The sequence below is a fragment of the Tachyglossus aculeatus genome, chromosome 8 (genome assembly GCF_015852505.1).
Source record: "Tachyglossus aculeatus isolate mTacAcu1 chromosome 8, mTacAcu1.pri, whole genome shotgun sequence".
NCBI classification, from domain to species: domain Eukaryota; kingdom Metazoa; phylum Chordata; class Mammalia; order Monotremata; family Tachyglossidae; genus Tachyglossus; species Tachyglossus aculeatus.
In genome coordinates, this window is record NC_052073.1 from 8,480,262 (window position 1) to 8,500,265 (window position 20,004).

The 20,004-nt window shown below is 50.4% G+C and overlaps 1 protein-coding gene across 1 annotated transcript in view; it reads right to left on the reverse strand.

Annotated features, from left to right (window-relative positions):
- PREX1 (phosphatidylinositol-3,4,5-trisphosphate dependent Rac exchange factor 1) overlaps positions 1 to 20,004 on the reverse strand; it is a 215,545-nt gene that overhangs the window by 2,799 nt on the left and 192,742 nt on the right. The window contains exons 25-39 of the mRNA XM_038750022.1: positions 18,954 to 19,233; positions 17,540 to 17,746; positions 14,716 to 14,804; positions 13,857 to 13,939; positions 13,314 to 13,404; positions 11,227 to 11,355; positions 10,547 to 10,588; positions 9,225 to 9,442; positions 6,754 to 6,853; positions 6,034 to 6,177; positions 5,830 to 5,944; positions 4,954 to 5,011; positions 3,145 to 3,338; positions 806 to 908; positions 598 to 665 (exon numbers count right to left, since the gene is read on the reverse strand). Coding sequence (XP_038605950.1) covers positions 598 to 665; positions 806 to 908; positions 3,145 to 3,338; positions 4,954 to 5,011; positions 5,830 to 5,944; positions 6,034 to 6,177; positions 6,754 to 6,853; positions 9,225 to 9,442; positions 10,547 to 10,588; positions 11,227 to 11,355; positions 13,314 to 13,404; positions 13,857 to 13,939; positions 14,716 to 14,804; positions 17,540 to 17,746; positions 18,954 to 19,233 — 1,921 coding nt within the window. The remainder of the gene's footprint in view (positions 1 to 597; positions 666 to 805; positions 909 to 3,144; positions 3,339 to 4,953; positions 5,012 to 5,829; positions 5,945 to 6,033; positions 6,178 to 6,753; positions 6,854 to 9,224; positions 9,443 to 10,546; positions 10,589 to 11,226; positions 11,356 to 13,313; positions 13,405 to 13,856; positions 13,940 to 14,715; positions 14,805 to 17,539; positions 17,747 to 18,953; positions 19,234 to 20,004) is intronic.

Here is a 20,004-nt window from a genome sequence, read left to right on the forward strand (position 1 = left end):
GCCAACGAAAAACAGGAGCTGAGAGAGGAGATGGGCAGGGAGGGCAGTCGAACACCGGCAAATGGTTCTTCCCAAAGTTCCACCATCTTAAATGGGTCGAGAACACGTCTGCTATAATGTACTCTCCCAAGCTCTCAGTACAGTGCTCTGCACACAGTAAGAGCTCAATAAATACGATTGGCCGATTGATCAAATCTATCCTTTCCTTAAATGGGGATCCAGAATCCCAGCCCAACTTTCCCTCCCAATTCTCCCGGCCCTGAGTCCTCTTGGCATGTTCACAATCAGCTTGGGCAGCTCAAATAGGAAATTCAGGGAGAGGGTCTGGTCAAACTGCATGTTCCTGTTGTATTAGACTCTCCCAGGTGCTTAGTGTTCTGTACATAGTAAATGCTCAGTAAATAGCACTGACTGATTGATTGATGCACTCCTGGGGATCTAATTCTAGATCCCCTAAGAAAAGAGCGCAGGGAAGTTTCAGCTCTCTGGCGACCTGGGGAAAGATGCCAATATCCTCTCGGGTCCCAAAATGACAGAGCAGGGACTGTGAAAAATTGTTTTCCCAAACCGGGCTACAGCAGAGGAGAGGCGACTCACCGTGGGGCATTCTGAGGCATCTGATCCATGACTTTGAGATTTTTTGCCAAGATTTCCACTCTGGGCCCCTGGGGAGACAGAGAAGTCAGGGAGGGGAAAAGCCGGATTCGCCAAGGGAGGAGGGAAAGGGAAGCTCGGTCCAGGAATGGGAATCAACTCCCAGGCTTCATCACACCCCACGGCACGGGACACGGGGACTCACGCTCACCTGCTTCCTCATGATGTCAGTGGCCTGCATGATGCACTTGGGAAGTAGCCCGTGACTCCGGGACAAGATGGCAGCTTGCTCCAGAGACACGCTCAGGGTGCTCCTGGAGAAGGGACAGGGAGAACTAATAAACAGGAAGCTCTTTGCAGGACCAATCCTACCCACGGATCCAGATTGATACCTTTTATCTCCCTTTCCTATAGTAACACTGGTCACTGTCCTCCTGGCTTTGTGTGGTCACTTCTACTGCATCCAATTAATCAATCAATTGTATTTATTGAGTGCTTACTGTGTATAGAGCACTGTACTAAGAGCTTGGGAAGTCCAAGTTGGCAACATATAGAGACGGTCTCTACCCAACAGTGGGCTCACAGTCTAGAAGGGGGAGACAGTTGGCAAGGCACAGCCCAAAAGGGAGTAACAATAATAATAATAATGTTGGTATTTGTTAAGCGCTTACTATGTGCCAAGCACGGAGTACCCATCATGTTCGCCCCTCACCGCTCACTGGCTGGGATGCTGGCAGAATCCTAAGCCACCCGCCCAATCAGGACTTTCAGCTCATCTCATGGGGTTTAACCCAGGTTTTCCTCCCAAGTGGAGCAGTTTAGACTCAATTAATTCAATTAAACTTCCCAGGGAGGGACCTAGACATCTCAGGTCTCAAATTCCCAGCACCTAATTCCCTTCGACTTAGACTGTGAGTCCCATGTGGGACAGGGACTGTGCCCAACCTAATAAACTTGTATCTGCCCCCGTGCTTAGAATAGTGCTTGGCAGATAGTAAGCACTTAACGAATACCTTAAAAAAATCAACATCAAAGGTCCTTTTGTTCCCTCGATCTTCAAAAATACATTCTGCCACCAGAGACAGGGTCTCTGTCTTTGTCCCAATCACCGACAGAATCAAACACCTCCTAAGTCCTCACACCGGACGGGGGAGGCCACAAGCTAGTCAGTCAGTTAGTCAATCGTATTTATTGAGCTCTTACTGTGTGCAGAGTAATGTACTAAGCACTTGGGAGAGGACAATATAATAAACAGACATATTCCCTGCCCACAATGAGCTTACGGTCTACAGGGGGAGACAGACATTAATGTAAATAAATTACAGAGATAGACATAAGTGCTGTGGGGCTGGGAAGGCGGATGAATAAAGGGAGCAAATCAGGGTGACACTGAAGGGAGTGGGAGAAGAGAAAAGGAGGGCTTAGTCAGGAAGGCCTCTTGGAGGAGATGGGCCTTAAACAGGGCTTTGAAGGCAGGGAGAGTAATTGTCCAATATGAGGAGGGAGGGCATTCCAGTCCAGAGGCAGGATGTAGCTAGCAGCCATGAGCTAATGAGAAGCAGATTAGAGATTCCCCTGCTTAACTGTAAGCTTACTGTGGGCAGGAAATGTGACAACCAATTCTCCCTCTAGCCCTAAGCTCTCTCTATACTATCGGCTTATTGTGGGCAGGGAACGTGTCTACTAACTGTTTTATTGTGTTCTGCGCAGAGTAAAACACACAATATGGTTTATTGTTGCATTGTACAGTGCTAAGCTCTTAGTACAATGCTCTTCACACAGTATGCGCTCAATACATACCACCTCAATAAATACCATCGATACAAATGACTGATTATAAGTAGTAAATGATGCCCACGTCATCCCCTGGGCCTGGAATGCCCTCCCTCTGCCCATCCGCCAAGCTAGCTGTCTTCCTCCCTTCAAGGCCCTGATGAGAGCTCACCTCCTCCAGGAGGCCTTCCCAGACTGAGACCCTTCCTTCCTCTCCCCCTCGTCCCCCTCTCCATCCCCCCCGTCTTACCTCCTTCCCTTCCCCACAGCACCTGTATATATGTATATATGGTTCTACATATTTATTACTCTATTTATTTATTTATTTTACTTGTACATATCTATCCTATTTATTTTATTTTGTTAGTATGTTTGGTTTTGTTCTCTGTCTCCCCCTTTTAGACTGTGAGCCCACTGTTGGGTAGGGACTGTTTCTATATGTTGCCAATGTGTACTTCCCAAACGCTTAGTACAGTGCTCTGCACATAGTAAGCGCTCAATAAATACGATTGATGATGATGATGATAGTAAATACATCTCAACAGATATATCATCAATAAATTCCATCAATACAACTGATGGATTTTAAGTTCCGTGAGGGCAGGGAGTGCATCTGCTAACTCTAGCGAGCTACTCCGTGTGTTCGGTTTAGTGCTCTGCACAGAGTGGAAGCTAGTAGTCAGTCGACCCCCTAGCGTTTTTGTGGCTCTGAGCCCAGGGCCCAACAGAACTGACCGTGCGGGCCAGCGCGGGAGGACAGGCTGGGGAGGTTCTCACCTCTGCATGCCCGTGCCACACATGGTGAGCTGGCAGGCGCCCAGTCGGTAGCAGAGTTCCGAAGAAATGGGCAGCAGCCCCGCCCCGGGCCCGCTGGAGCCGCTGGAGCAGCTTGCCGCGCCGCTGGGCTTGCTGTGGATGAAGGACTTCATCAGCCGACATAGCTCGTCCAGGGCGTTGATGGGGCGGATCAGCTGTGGGGGTAAAAAGACAACAACACACACGCGTGTGCATACACACACACACTTTAGCTCTCCAGCCTTCTCCAAACCTTTATTAAGCAGGGCCAGACAACGTCTAGACTGTGAGCCCGCTGTTGGGTAGGGACCGTCTCTACATGTTGCCAACTTGTACTTACCAAGCGCTTAGTACGGTGCTCTGCACACAGTAAGTGCTCAATAAATATGATTGAATGAATGAATGATGATGGCAATTATTAAGCGCTTACTATGTGCAAAGCACTGTTCGAAGCGCTGGGGAGGATACAAGGTGATCAGGTTGTCCCACGTGGGGCTCACAGTCTTCATCCCCGTTTTCCAGATGAGGTAACTGAGGCCCAGAGAAGTTAAGTGACTTGCCCAAAGTCACCCAGCTGACAATTGGCAGGGCTGGGATTTGAACCCATGACCTCTGACTCCAAAGCCCGTGCTCTTTTCCACTGAGCCAAGCTGCTTCTCTAGGAATGAATGAACTCCTAGAGCAACAGACTGAGATATTGCTGACCTCTGATGCTGCCTGTCTTTAGAGAAGCATCACGGCGAGGAGAGAGAGCCCAGGCCTGGGATTCAGAGCACCTGGGTTCTAGTCCCAGCCCCGCCACTTGCTCGGCATGCAATAAGCACTCAGTAAATACTACGGATTGAATGACTGATCGATTGCCTGCTGCGTGATCTTGGACAAGTCATTTAATTTCTCTGGGCCTCCATTTCCTCTTCTGTAAAATGGGGATTAAACACATGATCTCTCTCCTATTTAGATTATGAGTCCCTTGTGTCTGTGTCGGAAGCAATAGGGCTCTAACACGGCCTGCACGGTGTCTTTATTGCACTTTCTGAGAAGAGCAGACGGGGAGCTGGTAATGAAGGGAAGGAGGAAAGGAGGGAAGAAGGGAAAAAAGGAGGGAGGGAGGAAGACGGGAAATTTTTCACTCTTTTCTGCAAGGACAGAGTAGCAGCACTGGACAATAATAATACTGATGGTATTTGTTAAGCATTTACTATGTGCCAGGCACTGTACTAAGCGCTGGGGTGGATACAAACAAATTGGGCACGGTCGCTGTCCCACAGTCTCAATCCCCATTTTACGGTTGAGGTAACTGAGGCCCAGAGAACAATAATAATAACAATAATAATGGCATTTATTACGTGCTTACTATGTGCAAAGCACTGTTCTGAGCACTGGGGAGGTTACAAGGTGATCAGGTTGTCCCACAGTCTTAACTCCCCATTTTACAGATGAGGTAACTGAGGCCCAGAGAAGTGACTTGCCCAAAGTCACACAACTGACAATTAGCGGAGCCGGGACTTGAACCCCTGACCCCTGACTCCAAAGCCTGCGCTCTTTCCTCTGAGCCACGCTGCTTCTCTTCACAGAGAAGTGAAGTGACTTGCCCAAGGTCACACAGCGGACAAGTGCTGGAGCTGGGAGTAGAACCCGCGACCTTACGGCTCCCAGGGCTGCGCTCTAGCCACTACGCCATGCTGCTTCTCACACTCTCCTTCCCACTCCGCGAGTGTCCCGCCTCCCTCTGACCTCCGGAAAGGAGGAGGGGGCCGTGCCTGACTTCCAGAAAGGAGACGGGGGCTGTACCTGGTCAATCTTCACGGCGGTCGTGTTGGAATCAGTGGACCTCTCCAGGTAGAACGTCCTGCAAAAGAGCCAGGGCAGTGTCCATTCCTGAGGGATGCAGCATTACCTCGACCCCCAGGCCCCGCTTAAGGTGGGTTTCCCCGCTGGAGGAGCGAGCTCGTGCCACAGGGTGAGCCGACCCCCAGCACCACTCGGCCCCAGTCTCCGGCTGGGCCTCAGAGCTTCCAGTCAGGGCTGGACAGGCCCAAAATGGTGGCTCCCTGAAGCCCGGCCCCTTCCTGACCCTCCCTCCTCAGCCACCAATCAATCAATCGTATTTATTGAGCGCTTACTGTGTGCAGAGCACTGGACTAAGCGCTTGGGAAGTACAAGTTGGCAACATATATAGTCCCTACCCAACAGTGGGCTCACAGTCTAAAAGGGGGAGAGAGAGAACAAAACCAAACATACTAACAAAATAAAATAAATAGAATAGATATGTACAAGTAAAATAAATAAATAGAGTAATAAATATGTACAAACATATATACATATATACAGGTGCTGTGGGGAAGGGAAGGAGGTAAGATGGGGGAATTCCACTAAGAGGAATGCCCCGTTTCCACCCTCCGAGGGGCCGCACGCTGCTGCCGGACATATTGGTGAAACCTCCGGACTATCTCTGAAAAACTTGCACTGGAGAACGTGGCCTGCCTAACTCTGTGAGAAAGGGTCCTCTGTGAAAAAGAGTCCTCTCCTCTCTCCTCAGTTCTCTCCCCCAGCCTCAAACGAGGGGCCGATCCGCGCGAGAAGCAGCTCGGCGTGGGCGGCTAGGGACGGAAGGTGGGCTCGGGGCGGGCAGGTGGGTGGAAGCTAGGGTGGTGGTGGGGCTCTCACCTGAGCTTGCGATAATACTGCTGCACCTTCTCCAGGGACTGGGCGTTGATTTCCTGCTGGAGTTCCTCCAAGGAAGAACCCCCCAAGTGCGGTTGGGCGTCCAGGTTTTCCAAGGCTGGGGAGAAATCGCCAACCGGCCCGTGAGCCACAGACCGCCAGTTTGGGTCTCCGATGCCGCGCAACACCCCCTCGGTCCGCCCGTACCTTTGGTGAACAACACCGAGTGCAGCTTCAAACTGCCCCCGTTTTCCAGCCGCAGGGGCAGCTTGGAGAAGTGGTAGCTATCCAGGTAAAAGATTATCTTCAGGGCCTGCCGGCTGCCTTCTATGTGATAGAAGATGTGAGTGTCTGGAGGGTAAGAGAGAGGAGGAAATGGAGAGCGGATTCTGGCCGGGCAGAGCCTGACGAGGGGCTCAGCTGAGAGACCTTCCAGTGGCAACCAGGTGGCTTCAGCTGCCCCGTGATCCTGGCATGGGTCACAGCAGTGGGTACTGAGGGTACTTTTTGCCTGGAGGAAAGGCACCGTTTGGGGTCCAGGAGCTCCATCCTCTAGGGTCTGTGCCCAGTCGGTGTTCAGTACCTAGTGACCCTCTGCCTGACCCCAGTTGAAACTGCCTTGTTACGATTGCTTCCCCAGTCCTGAATGCAGGTTAGACACCGGGGCCATCGTCACAGCTGTAAGACATCAGGCCAGACTCCTGAAGGAGTTTGGGCCTTCTTCTTTCCTGGAGATATTAAGAAGAGTACAGAGCCCCATTGACCTGGGTGGTCTCGGGTCAGCATCGCCTGGAGGCAAGGGAAAAGCTGGGCTGACCTTCCCTTACCCTGTGCCAACAAACCAACCCTCGCCAAGTCCCCACGGGTCTCCCTGCCGGCCAGACACAGATCCTCGAATAAGGAAAACGGCCGTTGGGGAAAACTTACTGGCTACAAAGTTCTCGTCCATCTGCTTAAAGTTGATGGTGACGTTGTCCAGGTCCGATAACGTGACCTGGATATCCTCCAGCCTCGTGAGCTCCTCTTTCTGCACATGGAGATGAAAAAGGGGGTGAGGTCTCGGGATGAGGTGGGATGAGCTGGGTAAGATTTCTTTAAATCCTCCACCTTAGACTCTCTCCAGTAAGCAGCGTGGCTCAGTGAAAAGAGCCCGGGCTTGGGAGTCAGAGGTCGTGGGTTCTAATCCCGCATCCACCACTTGTCTGCTGTGTGACTTTGGGCAAGTCACTGAACTTCACTGTGCCTCAGTTGCCTCATCTGTAAAATGGGGATTAAGACTGTGAGCCCCATGTGGGACCACCTGATTACCTTGTATCTACCCCAGCGCTTAGAACACTGCTTGACACATAGTAAGCGCTTAACAAATACCATTACTACTATTATTATTAAATACAATTAGATATTTATATCTAAATACTTCGCTCAGCCCAAGTCAGAGCAGTGACTGACCAGCAGAGGGCAGGGAAGGCCCATTTTAAGCCCCACCAAAGAAGCCTTTGCCAGTAACAGCTGCTCTCATCATCTTGATGATGATGATGATGGTATTTGTTAAGCACTTACTATGTGTAAAGCACTGTTCTAAGCGTTGGGGGATATGAGGTGATCAGGTTGTCCCACGTGGGGCTCACAATCTCAATCCCCATTTTACAGATGAGGTAACTGAGGCACAGAGAAGTGAAGTGACTTGCCCAAAGTCACACAGCCGACACCTCCTCCCATCTCCGGCATTTAAGTACATAGCCATATTTTTTAAAAAAAATATTAACGCATGTTTCAGCATGGTGTAGTGGATAGAGCACGGGTCTGGGAATCAGAAGGTCATGGGTTCTAATCCCAGCTCCGCCACCTGTCTGCGGTGTGACCACTTCACTTCTCTGGGCCTCAATTACCTCATCTGTAAAATGGGGATCAAGACTGTGAGCCCCATGTGGGACTGGGGACTGTGTTCAACCTGATTTGCCTGTATCCATCCCAGCGCTTAGTACAGTGCCTGGCACATAGTAAGCACTTAACAAAACTATTATTATTATTATTTTTATTCCCTTCTTGACTGTAAGCTCCTCGTGGGTAGGGCACGTGTCTACAACATACAGTATTCTCCCAAGTGCTTAGTGCAGTGATCTGCACATAGTGTGGGCTCAATAAATACCATAGATTGATTGATTAACTGATAGCTAGATGACACAATCTGGGCCCTAGCCTGGGCAGGCAGCACAAGGGAAGGAGAGGGGGCCGGTTTGAGGGAAGGAGGGAGGAAAGGATGGCCAGACAGAGGGACAGAAGGTCTAGCTGGTGAGTATCAACGGAGAAGCCTGTTGTTACTCCCTCCTACCTGCTCCTAAAATCCCCTCACTGAGTTCTCTTGGGATCTTGTTCTCTGTCCTCTTTTCTTCCAGGGGAGTGAAGGAAACTGCAATGGGCTCTCATTTGGCCTGAGGTTGCTCTTGGGGTTCCTATCTATCAATCACTCTATCAGCGGTACTTATTGAGCATTTACTGTGGGCAGAGCACATACTACACGCTTGGGAGAGTACAATACAACAATATCACAGACCCATTCCCTGCCCACTTTGAGCTTACAGTCTAGAGCTTACTCTCCTACCAGAACCCAGCCCGCAAGCTTCATTCCTTATTCCATTCCATTCCTTCATTCCAGCGCTTAGAACAGTGCTTTGCACATAGTAAGCGCTTAATAAATGTCATTATTATTATTATTATTATTATTATATTCCTCTAATGCTAACCTTCTCACTGTACCTCCATCTCGTCTACTTCACTGTTGACCTCTCACCCACATCCTACCTCTGGCCTGGAACACCCTCCCTCCTCAAATCAGACAGATAATTGCTCTCCTCCACTTTAAAGCCTTATTGAAGGTACATCTCCTCCAAGAAGCCTTCCCTGACTAAGGCTTCCTCTCCTCTCCTCCCACTTCCTTCAGTGCCGCTCTTACTTGCTCTTTCATTCATCCTCCTTCCCATCCCCACAGCGCATTTTTTTTTTTTATATTATGTCTGTCTCCCCCTCTAGAGTGTGAGTTCGCTGTGGGCAGGAATGTGTCTGTTTATTGTTACACTGTACTCTCCCAAGCGTTCAGTATAGTGCTCCGCGCACAGTAAGTGCTCAGTAAATACGACTGAATGAATGGAGGGGAGGACAGACATTAACAGAAATAAATTACCAGTAGGTACAACGGTGCTGTGGAAATCTCCCTCTTACTTGCTCAGAAATCTTACCTGCTACTAGATGCTCTTGGGCAGCCCTCCCCAGGGGTGGCTGGGATGGAGGGAAGGATGGGAACTCGGCAAGGCCCTGACCCTTGACCCCACCCCTTCATGGGATCAAGCTCTGTTCCTCCAATGAACCGGGCCTCCTCCCTCCCAGTTCCTCAGTCTTACCACCCCGGGGCACAGCAGCGACTGGAAGTGGAGCAGGACCCCGGTGGCGGCGATCTGTTCCAGCCACTTGCGGCTGGCATCCCTGCTGCTCTCCTCGTACTCGCCGTTGTTGTTGTAGCGGTAGTTGAGGGCGGCCAGCAGCTGCTCGGAGAGGGTGCAGATGGCCGCCACCAGGGACTGGCAGAAGATGGCATCCCGCCGCAGCTGCAGCTCCGTGTCTGCCCGGGGCGAGAGGGTCCGGGGGAAGCCGGGCTCAGGCCCAGTTCTCTCCGACCGGACTCGAGCCCCGGCTTCCCCGGGTGGCGGGGCCCGGACCCAGCCGTCAGGCCGGGCCCTCGGACAGGATGGACGGAGCGGGAGGCCTGCGTCTGTCCATGTGGAAAGAGGCTGGGGGCTGGGCTTTCAGACTGTGAGCCCACTGTTGGGTAGGGACTATATGTTGTCTCTATATGTTGCCAACTTGTACTTCCCAAGCGCTTAGTACAGTGCTCTGCACACAGTAAGCGCTCAATAAATACGATTGACTGATTGATTGGGCTGGGAGAGGCCTGCTCCAGGTTTTGGGGCAGAAAGATGCTCCTCGAGGCAGCTCTAGAAGGCTCCCCAAGAGAGCAGAATCCAGCCCCTTCCCAGCAATCTCCAACTCTTAAAAGCACCGCGCTGGGATTGAGAGAAGCCACATGTGTGGGGAAGCAGGGCTAAGGCCCTCACGACCACCGGAAATCCGGACCACAGCGGGAAAGCCATCAGCTGCAAGGGAGCTGGGAGAAGCAGGGGGGAGCAGGGAAGTTGAAGGAGGTGGGATTTCCGCATTCTCCAGTGCAAGGAAACTGAGGACAACAGCTTGACCTAGTGGGTAGAGAGCACAGTCCTGGGAATCAGAAGGACCTGGGTTCTAATCCCGGCTCCGCCACTTGTCTGCTGCGGGAACTTGGGCAAGTCACTTCACTTCTCAGTTCCTCAGCTCCCTCATCTGTTAAATGGGGATTAAGCCTGTGAGCTCTATGTGGTCTGCGTCCAACCTGATTAGCTTGTATCTACCCCAGCGCTTAGTACAGTGCCTGGCACTTAGGAAGTGTTTAACAGATGCCATAAAAAAAATACTGAGTCCATGAGGACTCTGCCCATTTCTTCTTCAGACAACGCCAGAGACAGGATGCTGCTCTCTACATCAGGCCTTCAACGGCAGAGAAAGATGGGCCACCTCCTAGGCACAGGATTTGAAACACACATGCTCTCAGGGGCAGGCTTTCATGTTCCAGGACTTCTGGGGGCATGTAAACATTTGGACACTAAGAGACCATTACACCAACACTCCTTACCTGTGCATCTCAGCAGAGCCAGAAGGAGCTGGTTCTTCCCATCTGGGAGAGAAGAAAAACAATAAGAACCACAGTGGTATGTGTTGAACACGTACAGTATGTCCTCCCTGCTACTAAGATTGTGAGCCCCACATAGGACAGGGACTGTGTCCAGTGTGATTAACCTGGATCTACCCTAGTATTTAGAACAAATGCTCCTGGAAAAAAAGGAGTAATAATAATTGTGGCATTTGTTAAGCACTTACTATGTGCCAGGCACTGTACTAAGCTCTGGGGTGGATACAAGGTAGTCGGGTTGGACACAATTCATGTCCCACCTAGAGCTTACAGTCTCAGTCCCCATTTTATAGATGAGGTAACTGAGGCACTGAGAAGTGTCAAGGTCACACAGCAGAGAAGTGGCGGAACCAGGATTAGAACCCATGACCTTCTGATTCCCGGGCCTGTGTTCTATCCACTACACCATACTGCTTCTCCCTAGGAAGCAAGATGGCCTTCATTACTCCTCCCACTGCCCTTGGTAGTCCAATCATGGTCTTGAAGCAGGAAACTTGGCAGATGCTTGCCAAGAAGACACTAGGCCGGGCCCTAGGAGAAATCTAAGATTGCAACGTGGATCCCATCCCTTCTGGCCCACATTGAACTCTCCACCCAGTTGTGCGATAGCAGGCGTCACTGACCGTCCACGTATTTCTGGATGCTTTCCACCAAGGTTTTGATGGTGTTGGGAAGGTTCCAGGGGTCCTCCTGGATTCTCATCTGAATCATGTGTCGGCAATGACTCGTCCACTCCTCCTTCTGCTTAAATTCTGCAAGAAAAGGTAGCGAGTGGGCCAGAGCGGTGGTCTGGATGAGAGAGGCTCCCTGGTGGTCTTGGGAGACAGAAGAGTGGCTAACCCTGCTCGAGGGGAGCCGCTCGGAAGAGGATGCCGTGGTCAGTCTCCGAGACCCCTCTCAGGACCACTGCGCTACACGGTAGCCTGAGTGTAGTTTCACAGAGGGCTGAACGGAGAGGGCAAAGGGGAGAGCTTTGCTTAAGATCAACCCTCCTCTTCATCTACTCTTCTAGTAGCAGGAACACACCCAACTCTGTGATCAGGGAAGCCCCCAAATGAAAAACAGGATCATTATCCAGTCAAGAGGAGGACTGCAAAGCACGGAGAGGAATCCCCCGCTGGCCACAGATTCTCCTTTGCCACTTGGGGACATCTGGAAACAAGATGCCCGCTGAGCAACAGCCTCTGGCTTCTCTTTCCTCATGAATGGAGAGTCCAAGTGAGGTTTCCCTGCGAAGGCCCCTCGAGCTAAAATGAAGCCACAAGAGGCCCCCAGAAGTGAGTCTGTTTGTGATATAACTCCCCAGACAGGCACAAAGCCGTAACACCCAATCCAACTGTGTTTGTGGATAAACAGGGAGAGCACAAGAGTCATCACGTGCACCGCGGAGTGTCCGCATTGGGGGAGGATGCGTGCATGTAGCCAGGAGTTCATATTTTCTGAGAATAAGTGAAGAGAGGGGTTTGGCAGTGTTGTACTTTCTCTGGAGTTCACGCATGCTCCCTGCTCAACGCCGTCACCACCTCCGCCTCTACCATCACCATCTCCAACACATCACCACCCCATCACAGTCACCAGCCTCTCCACCTCCTCCATCATCAACACCATCACCACCAGAACAACGCTCGGCACACAGTAAGCACTTAACAAATACCATCATTATCACCACCACGATCACTATAACCACCAGTCGCCCCCCGCATCTCCATAATCACCACCACCACAAATGCCAAAGCCTCCACCGTATCACAATCCACCACTTCCACAGTCCCATTTACCATCATAACCGTCACCCCCTCCACCTCCTCCGTCATCATCATAATCACCAACACCATCACCCACAACTCCATCCTATCACAATTACCACCTCCATCACAATCACCACCCCCTCCACCTCCTCCATTACCACCAGCACACTGTCACCTCTTTCCCTTCCACGGGCTCAGTCTTGGAATGTACAGGGGCAGGGCGTGAACTGGAAAGTTACACAAAGAGCGCCCAGGCCCAGACTTCTCCCACCGTGTGTGGACTGGTGTTGGAGTCATTACCTGAATCCAAACTAAAAGGCATGGATGTGTGAGGGCTGACTATGTCCCCATTTCTAAGCCTTTGATAAGAATTTGCCTTTTCCTTCATGGAGGACAATGGTGTAACAAATGAAATTCTTGGCTACAGACCCATTTCAAGGGAAAGAAAAAGATCAGTGTGTCCATGTGTGTATGAGCACGCGCCTCTTTCACACTTCCCCCGCTGGTTGTTCCTCTCTCTACAAACCCAGGCAGCGTTGCTGGTGTTTTTAGAACTTTCCAAGGAAAGACGTTTCAGCCCAGTTCCCCTCCACAGCCTGATGCCAGTCCCACGAGCCCTCTGGAGAAGGAAGAAAGACTCGTCTCATTTGGACTGTGTTTCATAACTGAGTAGGACAACCCGGGAGGGAGGAAGCGGCTGCCGAGAACCTCTGTCATGTGAGGAAAATCTGACTTTGGCAGCCGCCCATCTCCAGAAGGGATGATTTGTGCTAGGGGGATTCCTTCGGCAACCCGTCAGAGTGACCAGTAAGCTCAGTCCCCGTCCCAACTTCCCCCTGCAGAAACAGGATGTTCCTGCTCCGTGTTGCCCTTTGGAAAAGTCGTCCCCACCTCTAAGCCCCAGGGTTTCCCACTAGGATCTCTTGGCTCACGTTGAGGTGAAGGAATGTGTGTCTGTTTACCTTGCAAACTGTGGTCCATGGGAAAATGCTTGGTTTCCTCAAAGGCTTTGCTCATGACTGCACCCTTGAGAAGGGTATTGATGGCGTCCACCTAGACCGAAAGGGACGGTTGGTTAGAGAGGGCCCTTGGGGAACGTTAAGCTCGGGACTTCTCAGAAATCAGACGGTGGCCAAATAAGAATTCGAATCGAAATTTAAAATACAGCCCGGAACACTAGAACTAGACTTCCTCCAAGTTAGTAGTGCATCAGATGTAGCCCGCTAGACTGTAAGCTCTTTGAAGGCAGGGATCATGTCTACCCACCCTGTTGTCCTCGCCCCAGCTTTTAGCAGTGCTTCGCCCAGAGCGGGCGCTCAGTAACAATTAGCGATGATGATTCTGCCCTTGTCTCTTTCTCTAGACTGTAAGCCCATTGTGGGAAGGGAACATGTCTACCAACTCCGTTATATTCTACTCTGCATACAGCAGGCGCTCAATAAACGCCGTCAATTGATCGATTCAATTCCGCAGGGCGTTACAGGAAGTGAAGCAAGCCACGATACCTGGTTGAACAGATGTTCCAGACAGCCATGGAGCTTGTCTTGCTTGTCAGATGGGATTCGCATGTCACATGGTAGCTCATCACCTATCAGAGAGAGGATATTGAGCTCCTAGGGAAAAAGGGCCGACCCTTCCTTAAGGAACCACTGACGGCAATCAATCCTGCAGGAGGGAGGGAGGCAGTTGCTAAAGGGCAGAGAGATTAAGAGTAGCTGACTCCAGGTCAACAGAGGGTGAATACGAAGACTGACCCCAGAACTGAAGACCCCTAATGCCCACCCCTCCGCTTTTCAAATCGCCCTGTCTCGTTCCTGCAAACTAAGCAGTGGGAAGACATATTCCGACTATCTGGGAAGCAGCATGGCTTAATGCAAAGAGCACAGGCCTGGGAGTTGGAGAACCTGGATTCTAATCCCAGCTCTGCTACTTGTCTGCTTTGTGACCTAGGGCAATCCGCTTAACTTCTCTGTACCTCAGTTACCCCATATATAAAATGGAGATTAAATCTCCTTCCCTTCTACTTGGATCATGAGCACAGGGACAGGGACTGTGTTCAACCTGATTTCCTAGTTTCTCCCCCAGGGCTTAGATGGTGCTTGACACATAATAAGCACTTAACAAACACCATATTAATAATTAATAATAGCCATCCCTCCCACCAACCTCATAATGACCCCAAAAGCTTGTGGCCTTCCTGGAGTCCCTGTCAGCAGATGCACAAAAATCATCCAAAAAGGCCCATCCAAATCAGAGTTTCTCCATCTCCGTCAAGTTCAGTGTTTTCCCCAATTTCCCAGTCTGCCCTTCCCTCCCGGATCCCGTCTGTCCAGATCAAGGGGAGGACAGTCAGCATCCACTCACCGGACCCCATCTCATCGCTGCCCAGGTAGGAGCTGTTACTCCGCACGCTGGTATAGGACAGCACTGAGTCCCGGTTGCTGTTGCACTCACTGGAAAGGCAGAAAAAAAGGAGGCGGTGAGAGATACAAAGAGGTTGTCGTGTTTTGCTCCTCCATTGAAGCAGAAGACTCTGGGAAAGATGAAGATCGATGATGTACCTTTCAGCTGTTGGGTGCCTTTCAGGAGGTTCACAGGGGTTGGGCCAGAGGCAGGAGGATTAGTGGAAGGTGGGCTAAGGAAACGGCCATCGGAAGGAGCACGGTCTGGGAGCAGAAAGTGCTGGGTTCTGATCCTGGCTCCACCCACTTGTCTGCTGTGTGATCTTGGGCATATCACTTCACTTCTCTGTGCCTCAGGTTGCTCAACTGCAAAATGGGGATTCAATATCTGTTCTCCCTCCTGTTTAGACTGGGAGCCCCAAGGGGGCAGGGACTGTCACCCAGCAGTTAGAACCCAGATCCCCTGATTCCCAGGCCCAGGCTCTTTCCGCAGGACCACGCTGCATCTTGTCATTCATTCAATCGTATTTATTGAGCGCTTACTGTGTGCAGAGCACTGTACTCGTCAAGCTGGTTCAAATCACTGTGAAAAACTTGCAGTACTAATCCCAGTTGGGTACCTTGACAGTTCAGTTTCATTCATCCCCCAAAGCTTGCAAAGATCAAAACTAGCTGTGACCCCTGGAGTTCAGAGAACTAGCTGTCTATTGGCAGATCCTTGGCTACCAATTGAGAGAGAAGTAACACCACTTCATCTTACTGAAGTCAGCTTCTGAAACTCCTTTGTTCAGAAAGCCGGCGGTTCAAACATCGCTAGTCCTGGGAGCGGCAGAATGCTACCCTAAAAGTGTTAAGTCAATTCCGTCTCCCAAAACTTGATTTCTAGACACCTGAATAAATATTTGTCCTTTCAGAGACCCAGGGAGCACAGAAGGCCACAGTCCCCCTAAGCTCTAGGCTTCTGGGAAAATTGTTCCCAGGCTTCAGTGGAAAATCGCTCCCCCACGTTCTACAATAGCTGCTATTATGAGATCAAGAGAGATGGCTCTGTCTTGGTGTTTCCGCACACAGGACAGCGGAGGAGGCTTCACACGAATTTAGGCCACGGGATTCCCTCGAGGACGTCCCAGCTGGCGGTCTGCACACACACGGCTACTTCCAAGCCTGCCTCAGCTCTTGCCCACATTCTCATATCTCTATATTCCCCCATCATTGCCATCTTTCACCCAGCCAGCCTTAATAATAATAATAATAATAATAATATTATTATTATTTGTTAAGTGCTTATTATATGCCAAACACTGTACTAAGCACTGGGGTAGACAGAACATAAATCAGGTTGGGCACAATCCCTGTTCCCTATAAGGGTCATGGTCTTAATCCCCATTTTACAGATGAGGAAACTGAGACCCAGAGAAATTAAGTGACTTGCCCAAGTTCACACAGCAGACAAGTGGCAGACCTGGGATTAGACCCCAGGTCCTCAGTCTCCCAGGCCTTCAAGGACTTCTGCTGCCACCAATTCCTCTGGAAGCCTGACTTCTTCTGCCGCTTATCATCTCTAATAATAATAACAAGGGTATTTGTTCCATGCTTGCTCTGTGCCAAGCCCTGGGCTCAATGCTGGGGTTGTTAGAGTCAGTTTGGGTCACTGTCTCTGTCCCAGATGGGACTCCCAGCCGAAAGAGGAGGAGGAAAAGTTCTGGAATCCCCATTTTACAAATGAGGAGATTTGGAAAGGAAGCATACTTGTGCACATTAAGGATCTTTCAGCTGTAGCCCTTCCAGGAAACTCTTCCCTGCTCCTTACCTGGGAAAACGACAGCCATGGGAGAGAGCTACTACTGAAAGAATTAACGGGGAAGGGGCAGGGTTGATGAAAATGTTGTGGGCTGATTAAATTTGGGTGGTCTCTTCAGATAAAATTTATCTACAAGGTTTTATTAAAATATCTACTTGATTGGCAGGAAGGAGTCTGCTCCGGGCAGGACACTCAGGTGGGTGTGAAGGAACTGGGGACAGTTGAGCCGACCCCCTTTGTCTGCCACTTTGAAAATCTGAACCAAAGTCCCAGAATGAACCTACGATCCGGGAAACAGAAGGCTAGAAAAAGGAATGATAAAGCAACAGACGATAGACTGCAAGCTCTTTGTGGGCAGGGAACAGCAGGTAATATTTCTGTTTGCACTGTACTCTCCCAAGTGCTTAGAAGAGTGCTCTGCACACAGTAAGCAGTAATAAACACCATAGATAATAATAGTAATAATAATAATAATAATGATAGCATTTATTAAGCGCTATGTGCCAAGCACTGTTCTAAGCACTGGAGAAGTTACAAAGTGATCAGGTTGTCCCACGGGGGGCTCACAGTCTTAATCCCCATTTTACAGATGAGGTAACTGAGGCCCAGAGAAGTTAAGTGACTTGCCCAAAGTCACACAGCTGGCAATTGGCAGAGCTGGGATTTGAACCCATGACCTCTGACTCCAAAACCTGTGCTCTTTCCACTGAGCCATGCTGCTTCTGCTGATAGGCTTCTTTCCCCAATTTATTTCGATTTTCCTCACGCATTCGTTCATTCAAATGTACTTACTGAGCGCTTACTGGGTGCACAGCATTCTACTAAGCGCTTAGAAGAGTACAACAGAACAATAAACAGGTGCATTCCCTGCCCACAACGAGCTTACAGTCCAGAGGGGGCCTGCAGCAGCAAGGCAGAAAGCAGGCCCCAGTCTACCCGCACAACCAGTGCAGGGTTAGTAATACAGCGTGGCGGGGAGACTGACCTGTAGGAATCCCGGTAGCTCATCGTGTCATGACCCGAGTCTTCCTGATCCTCCTCGGACACTTTGAAGCACACTTTCTTGGTGCCGCCATGCTCCGCCTTGTCCATCTCGCTCTCCTCGCTTCCCAGGGCGGAGTGGGGTGCCTCCTCCACAGAGAGGGGCTCAGAGGCTCTGTTCCCAGTGGGCTCTGTGATCGTGGACAGCAGTCTGCAAAAGTGAAGACATGGCAACCTTAGAACCAAGGACCCCCCCCGAGGGGCCTGGACCACTCTCTGGGCCCAAACCGATGGCGGTATCTGACCCTTCGATCATTGGTGATGGACCCAGGGAATTGCCAGAATCAGCCCATAATCTCAATCTCTCTCTCCCACGCTCACACGCTCTCTCTCTCTCCTAGGACGCCACTGTCGTGTCCAGGGAGGTGTGAAAAGGAGAGAAGAAGCAGCGTGGCCTAGTGGGTACGGGGTCTGGGCCACTTGTAATAATAATGACGATGGTGGTATCTGTTAAGTGCTTACTATGTGCCAAGCACTGTTCTAAGTGCTGGGGTATCATCATCATCATCATCAATCATATTTATTGAGCGCTTACTGTGTGCAGAGCACTGTACTAAGCGCTTGGGAAGTACAAGTTGGCAACATATAGAGACAGTCCCTACCCAACAGTGGGCTCACAGTCTAAAAGGGGGAGACAGAGAACAAAACCAAACATCCTAACAAAACAGAATAGATATGTACAAGTAAAATAAATAAATAAATAAATAGAGTAATAAATATGTACAACCATATATACATATATACAGGTGCTGTGGGGAAGGGAAGGAGGTAAGATGGGGGGATGGAGAGGGGGACGAGGGGGAGAGGAAGGAAGGGGCTCAGTCTGGGAAGGCCTCTTGGAGGAGGTGAGCTCTCAGTAGGGTCTTGAAGGGGTAGATACAGGGTAATCAGGTTGTCCCATGCGGGGCTCACAGTCTTAATCCCCATTTTACAGATGAGGTCACTGAGGCACAAAGAAGTTAAATGACTTGCCCAAAGTCACCCAGCTGATAAGTAGAGGAGCCGGGATTAGAACCCACAACGTCTGACTCCCAAGATCTTGCTCTTTCCACCACGCCACGCTGCTAAGTCAGCTGTGTGTGACCTTGGGCAAATCACTTCACTTTTCTGTGCCTCAGTGACCTCATCTGTAAAATGGGGATTAAGAGTGTGAGCCCAGTGCGGGACAAAGACTGGGTCCAAACTGACAACCTCATATCTAACCCGGAGTTTAGTACAGTGCCTGGCACATAGTAAGCACTTAACAAATACCATCAAAAAAGGAGAAAAAAAAGAGAGACGAGATTAGGAGGAAGGGCTGGATGGGGCAGTCCTGGAGACTTTCCAAATCTACGATCCTCGGCTCCTCCCATCCTCACTTGTTTATCTGCGTGACATATTGCTTCATCTCCTTGACGGCCACGTCCAGCTTGTTGAACAACTGCAGGAAGGCGTCCTGGATCTCCCGGTCCTCCCGCTTCAGCAGGAAGCTGAGGCCCCGGTCCTCGGGGTTGGACCCCCCGTTCTGTTGGCCCAAGCTGCAGTCTGTCACGCTCCCCTGGGGCGGTTTCCCTCCATTCCCCTGTGGGAGGCACTTCCAGGACGGGGCCGCCATGGTGGTGATGCAGTGGTGGGCGTAGGACATTGGGTTTATGGCACCTATTGGACGAGGAAGACATTTGTTATCCGCTGAAGGCCACCTGGGCAGAGCTCCCCATGGGGAGGCCAGGTAAACCCCATGGGTGATGGGTCACCTCTCTCCCAAGCAGTGCTTAGTAAGTGCTCAATAAAAACAACTGATTGATCAATCAATCGTATTTATTGAGCGCTTACTGTGTGCAGAGCACTGTACTAAGCACTTGGGAAGCACAAGTTGGCAACATATAGAGACGGTCCCTACCCAACAGTGGGCTCACAGTCTAGAAGGGGATTGATGAAGATGATCATGAGTGAGTTGTGGGCAAGGAGCATATCTACCAACTCCATTGAGCGGTACTCTCCCAAGCGCTTAGTACATTCATTCACTCATTCAATCGTATTTATTGAGCACTTACTGTGTGCAAAGCACTGTACTAAGCGCTTGGGAAGTGTGTGCTCTGCACACAGTAAGCACACAATAAATATCCCTGATGATGCTGGTGGTGATGATGAACAGCTCTTTGTAGGCAAGGAATGTGTCTACCAACTCTACTGTACTGTACTCTCCTAAGTGCTTAGTACAGTGCACTGTACATAATAAGTGCTCAATCAATTCATTCATTCAATCGTATTTACTGAGTGTTTACCATATGCAGAGCACTGTATGAAGCACTTGGAGAGTACAATTCGGCAAGAAATCAAGACCATTGTTGACAATGATGATGACGTCACAGAATTTATCCAGTGGCTGCCATTTTTCGCTGGTAACATCCCATCCCCATAAAACCCCTC